The sequence below is a fragment of the Antennarius striatus genome, chromosome 6 (genome assembly GCF_040054535.1).
Source record: "Antennarius striatus isolate MH-2024 chromosome 6, ASM4005453v1, whole genome shotgun sequence".
Lineage (NCBI taxonomy): Eukaryota > Metazoa > Chordata > Actinopteri > Lophiiformes > Antennariidae > Antennarius > Antennarius striatus.
In genome coordinates, this window is record NC_090781.1 from 26606250 (window position 1) to 26617371 (window position 11122).

At 45.8% G+C, this 11122-nt stretch overlaps 1 protein-coding gene across 1 annotated transcript in view; it reads left to right on the forward strand.

Moving 5' to 3' along the window:
• abcg1 (ATP-binding cassette, sub-family G (WHITE), member 1) overlaps nt 1-9995 on the forward strand; it is a 31748-nt gene extending 21753 nt beyond the window's left edge. The window contains exons 7-15 of the mRNA XM_068317474.1: nt 1692-1815; nt 3222-3336; nt 4294-4439; nt 5050-5151; nt 5228-5396; nt 6414-6514; nt 8022-8180; nt 8452-8570; nt 9484-9995. Of these exons, the coding sequence (XP_068173575.1) occupies nt 1692-1815; nt 3222-3336; nt 4294-4439; nt 5050-5151; nt 5228-5396; nt 6414-6514; nt 8022-8180; nt 8452-8570; nt 9484-9712 (1264 nt within the window). The 3' untranslated portion in view covers nt 9713-9995. The remainder of the gene's footprint in view (nt 1-1691; nt 1816-3221; nt 3337-4293; nt 4440-5049; nt 5152-5227; nt 5397-6413; nt 6515-8021; nt 8181-8451; nt 8571-9483) is intronic.
• Nucleotides 9996-11122: the final 1127 nt, after the last annotated feature.

Sequence of the window (11122 nt, forward strand, 5' to 3'; positions counted from 1 at the left end):
CATCTCTGTCTCTATCTTGCCAACCTGTATAGATCAGTCTCTCCCTCCTTACTGTCCAACCTAGCATAAAAGTCATCATAAGCCCCTTGTTTGGCCTTTGCTACCTCTACCTTCACCTTACGCTGCGTCTCCCTGTACTCCTGTCTACTCTCCTCAGTCCTCTCAGTATCCCACTTCTTCTTAGCTAACCTCTTTCTCTGTATCCACTCCTGTACCTCCTCATTCCACCACCAAGCCTCCTTATCTACTTTCCTTCCAGATGACACACCAAGTACTCTCCTACCTGTCTCCCTGATCACATTAGCTGTCGTTGTCCAGTCATCTGGAAGCACCTCCTGACCACCCAGAGCCTGTCTTAACCCCTTCCTAAAAGTCCTGCAACACTCTTCCTTTTTCAGCTTCCACCATTTCGTCCTCTGCTCTGCCTTTGTCCGCTTCGTCTTCCTCACCACCAGAGTCATCCTACACACCACCATCCTATGCTGTTTTGGCTACACTCTCACCTACCACTACTTTACAGTCACTGATCTCCTTCAGGTTACACCGTCTACACCAGATGTAGTCTACCTGTGTGCTCCTACCGCCACTCTTATAGGTCACTCTATGTTCCTGCCTCTTCTGGAAGAAAGTATTCACTACAGCCATTTCCATCCTTTTTGCAAAGTCAACTACCATCTGTCCTTCTGCGTTCCTCTCCTGGATACCAAACCTGCCCATCACCTCCTCATCACCTCTGTTTCCTGCACCAACATGTCCATTGAAGTCTGCTCCAATGACAACTCTCTCACTTCTAGGCATGCTCTGCATCACTTCATCAAGGTCCGACCAGAATTTCTCCTTCTCCTCCAGCTCACATCCTACCTGTGGAGCATACCCACTAACAACATTGAACATCACACCTTCTATTTCTAACTCCTCCTCCATTTCTCTTCCCATCTACACCATGATAAAACAACTTGAACCTTGCTCTTAAACTTCTAGCCTTGCTACCTTTCCACCTGGTCTCCTGGACACACAGTATGTCTACCTTCCTCCTCTGCATCATGTCAACCAACTCTCTACCTTTTCCTGTCATAGTTCCAACATTCAACATCCCTACTCTCAGTCCTACACTCTTGGTGCTCCTCTTCTCTTTCTTCGTGTGAAAGCACTTTCCTCCTCTCTTCGACCAACAGTAATCCAATTTCCACCGGCGCCCTGTAGGTGAACAGTGTCAATGGCGGTCGTTGTTAACCCGGGCCTCGAACGATCCGGTATGGAAGTCATAGGTTTTATTCGCATCTTTGATTTGGCAAAAGTTTTACTGCAGATGCCATTCCTGACACAACCCTCTGTATTTATCGGGGCTTGGGACCGGCACAATAAGACACTGGCTTGTGTCCTCTTGCGGCTACATTAGCCAGACACACAATATTCATACAAAATTTGTTTTGAAACAAATAAGTTTCAAGTTAAAATATTTGATTTGGGTTACAAAAAGGCATTATTGCTCCCAAAAGTGAATTTCTTGAAATGATTTCACATCAAAATGGCTGGTAGGAAGACTATTAAATCAAACAGATAAGCACATATTGTGATGGCGGACAGAGGTCTGTTTCTTAATCATCCCTTAGGTTAGCACGGTACAGGCAGTGACTACATTACCCACAGTGCTGTGTGGGACTAACGGAGCATTCTGTGTGTCTCCTCAGTGGTTTGGACAGCTCGTCTTGTTTCCAGGTGGTTTCTCTGCTCAAAGCTCTCGCCCAGGGGGGACGGACAGTCATCTGCACCATCCACCAGCCCAGCGCTAAGCTCTTTGAACTCTTCCACAAGGTGGCTGCACACACATATTGCCCAGCAGCACTCACGGTGCAAAGATGACACTAGCATTTCTATTTGTTTTACAATCTGAGAGCTTTGTCCCTCACATTGATCAGGGGAGTGTTTTATGTTCAATACCCGAATAGCAAAATCCACTTGTCAGCTGCTTCCCCAAACAGGACCCGAAAACAACTAGTCACTGAACTAGCTAGTTGACTAAACACACTACCAGTTTATTGACCTAAACACAAAGTGGCTCAATGACTACACCCTACCAGTCAGCGACGTGTGGTCAGGGGAGGCAGGTGAGGTACGGCCTCACCTGCCATCATAAAAGAAACAAAATGGTAAATGGAAAAACTGAATTAAATGGGGCGGCACGGTGGTGCAGTGGTTAGATCTGTCGTCTCACAACACGGCGGTTCCGGGTTCGAGTCTCACTCCATGCGTAGTTTGCATGTTCTCTTCGTGTCTGCGTGGGTTCTCTCCGGGTTCTCTGGCTTCCTCCCACCTCCAGAAACATGCACATCAGGTTGATTGGCCGGTCCCAAATTGTCCGTAGGAGTGAGTGTGTGTGCGTAATTGTCTATCTTTGTGTGTGGCTCCGCGGTGCTCTGGTATCGTGCCCGTAGTGTCCCCTGCCTCATGCCCTATAACAGCTGGGATAGGCTCCAGCTCCCCGTGACCCGCTTCGGCGGATACAGTGTCAGAAAATGGATGGATGGATGAATTAAATGGTTATATTTATTCAGTGGTGTGTATTATAAAGTTATTTTCTGTTTAACGTCTCCAATTTTAGGTTATTGTCACTAAAAATTGCTGAATTTTCAAATTTACCTTGAAATACTGATTCGAGACCTACGGTGAGTCATTGATCACCATGGATTGATCAATGACTCGACTAGCTGTGCTGGTAGCTAAACAGTGAGACCTTAATGCTATCTCTCTATATGTCGCTATTAAAATGTTCAAACACGTTTGCTCTATGGACTAAATTTCCATAATTTAGCTAATGTATATAATGTACAGTGTTTTCTTGTCAACAACTGCATGTGTGTACGTCTTTCTTGAGTTGAGCAGTCATTGACTACACACACTACCAGTGTATGGACCTAAATACAAACTGGGTCATTGACTAAACACACTACTGGTGTATTGTCCAATCGAACACATAACGCAGACAATTGCAATGTGTAAATGATGGAGGAGCCGGAATGAGCAAGGTTTTCCCCAGAAAACCTTGCTGGGATGTGAAGAAGGTGAAAACCTCCAGGGAACCAGGAGGACTCCAGAACCCTTCGTTTGGATCTCCTTCAGTTCTGCAGCCTGAAGGTCTCGAGGAACAGGAGACGATGGAGGGTTAGGGACTGCAACACTATCTGTGGGTCTACAGCTTCTGTGTGTGTGTTGTGTTCCAGCTGTACGTTCTGAGTCAGGGTCAGTGCATCTACAAGGGGGACGTCTCCAGTCTGGTTCCCTACCTGAGAGGACTCAGACTCAGCTGCCCCACCTACCACAACCCTGCTGACTTTGGTAAGTTACCACGAGTTCTGTCCGTCCAACATTTTTGATACGACATCTCAAAGCTAGGAACACGGTTCCTGAAGGCCGTAACTACTGGTCACATGTCACATTACTACTGGAGAACAATGAGTTATGATTTCACTATAATGAAGTCTAACTTCATAGCCACCAATAAGAATAGGAGAAATACGAAAATAAAACAAGTAAAATAACTGTTTTAAATCAAGGACCTTTTCACGATATTTCTTTCAATGAAGTAAAATTAAAAAATATTAAATGTGTAACTTTTATTTGAAAGGAGTATTTTACTTGTGAATACTTTTTCTGTACTGGACAGTGAATGTAGTGAAAAGGAAAACGTCAGAGAAATAGAGAAATGCATGATGGGATGTCCTTTCTCGAACAGTGGTGGAAGAACGATTGAGATGTTTGGCTTGAGAGTAAAAGTACTAATAGGACACTTGAAGTACTCCACAAAAAGTCAGCCTTACTTCTGTTAGTACTCAGAGTAATGAAGTAGTAGTAAGTGGTAGTTATAATCTGGTTAGTACTCAGAGTAATGAAGTAGTAGTAAGTGGTAGTTATAATCTAGTTAGTACTCAGAGTAATGAAGTAGTAGTAACTAGTAGTTATAATCTGGTTAGTACTCAGAGTAATGACGTAGTAGTAACTGGTAGTTATAGTCTGGTTAGTACTCAGAGAAATGAGTACTAACCAGATTACTCTGAGTACTAGTAGATTATAACTACTAGTAGTAACTATAACTACTAGTAGTAACTAGTAGTTATAATCTGGTTAATATTACAGCTGTATCTGTGTAGTGAGTAGATGTTAACACTGTAAACCAGTTTGAAGTCAAAGTAAACTGAGGAGATGAGCAGCGGCAGCAGCATCTAGTGGACATTAGAGGAAGTGCACATGAATGCTGACTGGTCGACTGGAGTCATGTGACTCTGCCCTTGCCAGTTATGGAGGTGGCGTCAGGAGAGTATGGAGACCAGATGGAGCGACTGGTGAAGGCGGTGCAAGAGCAGACACGTGAGGAGGACGCTCAGACGGACCTAAACGGAGACTCCACCCTCCACGCGCTGCTGTGGCAGCGCCCAGAGGAGGTAAACGACAACAACAACAACAACAAACTGGACCCCCCCCGTCAAATGTTCATATCCATTTATTTCATTAATTCATGTCAAATACATCCGTCTCACCACGGCACGCTGGCGTCATGCCCTAGTGTGTCCCCCGCCTCACTCCCCCAGTCAGCTGGGATAGGCTCCAGTCGCCTTCACCCTCCACAGCGGATGAAGCGGTTGAAAAAGAATGAATGAATGAATGAACATCAGTCTTATTTAAAAAAAACGACTTTAGCTGGAAAGAAAAGATCATTAAAAATTCACATTGATAGAATGGGTGGCAGAGTGGTGCAGTAGGTGGCGCTATCGCCTCCTCTGCAGGTGGATTGGTCGGTTCTAAATAGTCCGTAGGCATCAGCGGTTTTTCATCTTTTGTGTGGCTCCATGGTGCACCGCTGGGATGTGCTCCAGCAACCCCCGTGACCCGCGTATGCAGAAACAGCAGAAGAAGATGAATTATTTTTATGTCAGCTTAAACGTTTTTTACACAGATGTGTTCAAAAAGTTAAACGTTAGCATGTTCAGACATGAAGACACTTGTTCCTCATCACAGCTGTCTTCTGATTGGACATGGCTGTTCCTTCAACAGGAGACGGCTTCTTCTGAAGGCTGTCACAGTTTCTCTGCCAGCTGCATGACTCAGTTCTCCATCCTGTTCAGAAGGACGTTCCTCAGCATCCTCAGAGACTCGGTGAGAACCAACATCTGAGGACAAACATGCTCAGGACACACAAACAAACACGTCCATGTTCTCATTACTTGAGCAGGTGCTGACTCACCTGAGGATCTCCTCCCACATCGGGATCGGGGTTCTGATTGGTCTGCTGTACCTGGGTATCGGTAACGAAGCCAAGAAGGTTCTCAGTAACTCCGGCTTCCTCTTCTTCTCCATGTTGTTCCTCATGTTTGCCGCTCTGATGCCCACGGTGCTCACGTGTGAGTCAAAGACATATTGCATGACGCTATAGGGTGTCTAAGCATGTAGAAAGTAACCCTAACCCTAACAGTGACTGTAACCCTAACCCCTAATCCTAATCCCTAACCGTGCCCCCTAATCCCTAACCCCACCCTGGGAGACCTTTAAACTAGCACCATGAATGCCGCTAAAATGTAATTATTGATGAACAGAATGATTTGAGCTCTAATTTAGAGGGTTTGACCCATTCACACAGAGCTTTACTCCAGTGAGTCTCAATCAGTCTGAAGCAGAGGGTTAGTGTAAGAGATGGAGTCAGGGTTGGGGGTTAAGGGTTAAGGGATGGGGTTGGGGTTAGGATTAAGGTTAGGGGATAGGGTTATGAATCGAGTTAGAGTCAGTTACAGGTTAAGGGGTTGAGGTTGGGGTTGGGGTTTGGGTTGTGATTAGGACTGGGGTTAGGGTTAGGGTCAGACTAAGAGTCGGGGTTAGGGGTTAAGGGTTAAGGGTTGGGTTAGGATTAGGGCTGGGGTTAGGTTTAGGGGTTATGGTTACGGCTGGGGCTGGGGTTAGCGTTAGGAGTTGGGGTTAACACTTTATCTGTAGCTACAGATTTTTATCAACCTAGAGGACAAGTTGAGTCTGGTCTATTCTAAGAGACGGTTGCCGAAGATGAGGGTTTCTGGGGCATTTTCTGAAAAATTCAGGTATTTCTTCGCCAAATATTCTCAAGCCTCTCGTCCCTCAGTCTGTGGGGATACGCTCCAGCAACCCTCATGACACGTGGAAGCGGAAGAAGTGGATAAGAAAAGATTAATGAATGAATGAATGTTATATATTTTAATTGTATTTCTGATCAAATGTGAGATTGAAAGGAACAACTTCAGTAACATGAAACCTCAGAAGTTGTTTTTGCCACATGTAGAGAAGCAATAAATTTAGAAAATAGCTCCAAGACGAGGGTGTGGTCCATCTCACTGTAACAGTGATCCTGCGTGGTCTGCAACATGTGAAGTGTGATTGTTGTTGCCCTTCAGTTCCTCTGGAGATGGGAGTGTTTCTGAGAGAACATCTGAACTACTGGTACAGTCTGAAGGCCTACTACCTTGCCAAAACCATGGCTGACATCCCCTTTCAGGTAATTCGGTACCATACAGTAGTGGTTTAGCTCGCTGGGCTGGCTCGCTTTTCCATCTGGAATAAAATACTAGAACAAACCCTCTTTCTGGCTGCCGACTGAAGCTCCCCAAATTCAGCTAAGGTCTTCAACACTCCAGGGCTCACCTTGTCCTGACCGGGAGGTTAGGGTTAGGGTTAGGGTTCTGCATGAACGTTCCTTGCAGATTTATTTACACAAAGTTGAAGAATCACATTTTGGGAGAAAAAAACTTCTAAATATACATAAAACGATCTGAAAACCCCGCTGAGGGTAACACAGAGTAGCAAAGGAAAATCCAGAAGTGAACCGGAGGCTGGGGAGCAAATCTGAAGAACATACATAAGAACCTGAGGCACAGAACACAGGAGGTCAACCGGGTTAGGGTTAGGGTTAGGGGGTTAGGGAGTTAGGGGGTTAGGGGGGTTAGGGTTAGGAGTTAGGAGGGTAAGGGTTAGGGTTAGGGTTAGGGTTAGAGTAAGGGTTCGGGTTAGGGTTAGGGTTAGGGTTAGGGTTAGAGTAAGGGTTAGGGTAAGGGGTTAGGATGAGGATTAGGGTTAGGGTTAGGGTTAGTGTTAGTGTTAGAGTAAGGGTTCGGGTTAGGGTTAGGGTTAGGGTTAGGGTTAGAGTAAGGGTTCGGGTTAGGGTTAGGGTTAGGGTTAGAGTAAGGGTTAGGGTAAGGGGTTAGGATGAGGATTAGGGTTAGGGTTAGGGTTAGGGTTAGTGTTAGGGTTAGGGTTAGAGTAAGGGTTAGGGTAAGGGGTTAGGATGAGGATTAGGGTTAGGGTTAGGGTTAGGGTTAGGGTTAGGGGTTAGGAGGGTAAGGGTTAGGGTTAGGGTTAGAGTAAGGGTTCGGGTTAGGGTTAGGGTTAGGGTTAGAGTAAGGGTTAGGGTAAGGGGTTAGGATGAGGATTAGGGTTAGGGTTAGGGTTAGTGTTAGTGTTAGAGTAAGGGTTCGGGTTAGGGTTAGGGTTAGGGTTAGAGTAAGGGTTCGGGTTAGGGTTAGGGTTAGGGTTAGAGTAAGGGTTAGGGTAAGGGGTTAGGATGAGGATTAGGGTTAGGGTTAGGGTTAGGGTTAGTGTTAGGGTTAGGGTTAGAGTAAGGGTTAGGGTAAGGGGTTAGGATGAGGATTAGGGTTAGGGTTAGGGTTAGGGTTAGGGTTAGGGTTAGGCCAGGTTCATGCAGGAAGCAAAAGGAATCTCCTGCACAGGACATAACAAACAGTTGGCTAATCAGCCTGATGAGGCACAGGTGTGGACATGAGGCACAGTTTTGGAGACAAGGCTCCGCCCACTTACTCAGCCCTGCCTCTTGCCACACTCCATACACATACAGAATGAGCACACAGTATTATTCCAGGTGTGGTCGTGTCCTGTTTGTGAATTTTTCAGTTTGGGATTTAAAGTATACCTAATCTAATCTAATCTAATCTAATCTAATCTAATCTAATCTAATCTAATCTAATCTAATCTAATCGTCCTCTGCTCAGGTGGTCTTCCCAGTGCTCTACTGCAGTATCGTCTACTGGATGACCGCTCAGCCTCCTGATGCCGGACGCTTCTTCCTCTTCCTGTCTTTGGGCGTTCTGACCTCTCTGGTGGCCCAGAGTCTGGGTCTGCTGATTGGAGCAGCCTCCACCTCTCTGCAGGTGTGTTCCGTGACTCTCTGTGTGTGAACGCACAGGTACTGATTTGTTCCGTCAAAGGGCTGTTTTCTGGGCTCATTGACTGTTGTGTGGTTGCAGTACAGACACCCTGCCAAAGAGGGCGTCTACGGTCACAATGTATGGGGCGCCAAGTAATGAAACAGGTTTCGGCACAATTGTCACAAACGGTTCGAAGCCCCATGGGGGCAAATAAGACATCACTACAGGTAAACTCACCTGTTCACTCACTGAGGCGTGTGCGTGTTTCCTGCAGGTGGCGACGTTTGTTGGTCCCGTTACGGCCATCCCTGTTCTGCTGTTCTCAGGCTTCTTTGTCAGTTTTGACACCATCCCATGGTACCTGCAGTGGATGTCCTACATCTCCTACGTCAGGTGAGGACAGTGTTGGACTAAATTGTGCTGTTAACAGAGGAAGAAAAGAAGAAACTGAATTTGTCTTCTAAGTCACTACGGCCCAATCACAATTCTTGATTTTAACTCTAACCCTAACCCCTAACCCTAACCCCTAACCCTAACCCTAACCCCTAACCCTTAACCCTTACCCCTAACCCTAACAGAAGCCACTGGACCTGCTTCTCTCCCACAGCAGAGGTCTGTCCCCTGGGAGGAAACAGGTCAGATTCCTGGTTCATTCAGGTATCCCTCAAAAAAAAAGAAAAGAAATTCTCTGGTTCTTTTCCTGCCTGTCGCTGCTGTTATCAACTAGTTATTGATCAGGTTTTGCTGATCCACAAATGGCTGATATGACCTCACCTACAGGACAGAAAAAATGAAGAGGAGAAAATAACCCAAACTGGGTGTTTATTGTCCAGAACTGAATGACAATAGATAAAAATGTTAATCGTGATTTCAGAAAGCATTACAACAACCCTGCGATATATTAATCAACATCAGTCCAATGTTCAAAATCATTTTAAAATCATTTTTTGTTTAATTTTGATTATATTTATCTGCCATGTTCTTCTTTTAACCAGACAGTAACCATCTTTGATTGATGCTCCCTCTGTTCACAAAGCCTTCTGGGATTTTTGATTCTACTCCATTTCGTGTGGGCATATGGAAAAATATTACAGGGCTGCCTGGGTGAGCACTAGCTCCCCACCCCCTCATTAAACGGGACATCCCGTAATGCCCAGGAACAAACTCGAGGGAACTGTTTTACTGACCCAACAACTGTCCAAAGAGAAATGGATGAAAGAAGCGTCCCTGAGTGGGCGTCGCCCTGGAGGCTGTAACGTTCAGGTGTGGTCATGAATCAGGTACAGCTTACCTGTGTTGTGTTCAGGTACGGCTTTGAGGGCGTCATCCTGTCCATCTACGGTCTGGACCGTGAGGACCTTCACTGCGACCAGGACGACACGTGTCACTTCCAGAAGTCGGGGGCCATCCTGAAGGAGCTGGACATGCTGGACGCCAAACTCTACCTGGACTTCATCATCCTCGCTATCTTCTTCTTGTCTTTGAGGCTCATGGCTTACTTTGTCCTCCGCTACAAAATCAGTGCTGAGAGGTAGACCAGCCACAGGACTGGAAACGAGGACCACACCCTCAGACCAAAGTCCAGTTAATGCGATAATGTCTTGTTGCTTCTGCTAAAAGTAGACAAAAACAGGTGACATAAGGACAAAGAGAACAGGCATCTCTAAGAATCATGGGAGAATGATGAAGTCCTCCAGGAACAGGAGCTGGCCTCCTGATCCTTGAACTGAAGCTGTCCACTCTATGGTGGACCCACTTTGTCCAGACAATGTATGTATGTTAACAAGTAAAAACACCAATAAACTTTATTTACACCAATGCTGATTCCTTCACTGAGCTGGTCAGGAAACAACAACAATTAGATTTTATAAAGTTCTTTTGTAGGCTTAAGTGTACCACTGAGCTGGGCTTGGGTTAAAGCTAGGGTCAGGGCTAAGGTTAGGGTTAGGCCCCAAATGAGCAACTTTTAATGGGGGACGGTGCCTTGTTCAAGGGCGCCACGGCAGAGCTTCATTCAGGTTCTTTTTTTTTTTTCTTCTTTTTTTTAATTTTAGATACTTTTGTAGCCCTAATCTCCCCCTGCATGCCTACAGGCCCCCTGTGTGTGTGTGTGTGTGTGTGTGTGTGTGTGTGTGTGTGTGTGTGTGTGTGTGTGTGTGTGTGTGTGTGTGTGTGTGTGTGTGTGTGTGTGTGTGTGCTAGCGGGGCCTGAACACACTAACATGTATGCATGTGTTTGAAGAATTGACTAGAGTGTCCTCTTAATTTCTCTTTGGGGATCAGAATAGTATAGAAGAAAATAATTCAGCTTTGGGTTTTATTCACGTTTTCAGAATCAGAATCAGAATCAGAGTTTTATTGTCATACTGACACACGTTTAAATATGACAGTACGAAATATGTCTCTGGAGGTCCCAGTAAGCCTGGTTGATAAATAAGATAAATAAGATAAGTTAAGAAAAGATAGGTTAAAAATGTAAGATAAATAGGAGAACAGAGAGAAGTTAAGAATAGTAAGTGTAAATTGAAAAGTGTTCGAACAGCAAAGTCTATTTACAGTGTAGCAGCTGTATGTGGGTAAGTGTGTGGGTGCTCCATCTATTGCCCCTGATGAAGCACCATATTGCACCAGATCCCCGTGTGTCTGTGGTGACACTCGGGGCGTCGTGAGGGTGACTACAGAGCACCACAGGAGTTCAGCTGTCTAACAGCCTCTGGGAAGAAGCTGTTCCTCAGCCTGGTGGTCCTGGTGGTCCTGCTCTGGATGCTCCGTAGTCTCCTGCCTGAGGGGAGGGGTTGGAACAGACTGTGTGCTGGGTGGGTGGGGTCTCTCATGATGTGGGTGGCCCTCCTTCTACACCTACTTGTGTAGATTTCTGTGGTGGTAGGTAGGCCACCCCCTACAGTCCTCTGTGCAGCCTTCACCACCCTCTGCAGAGCTTTCCTG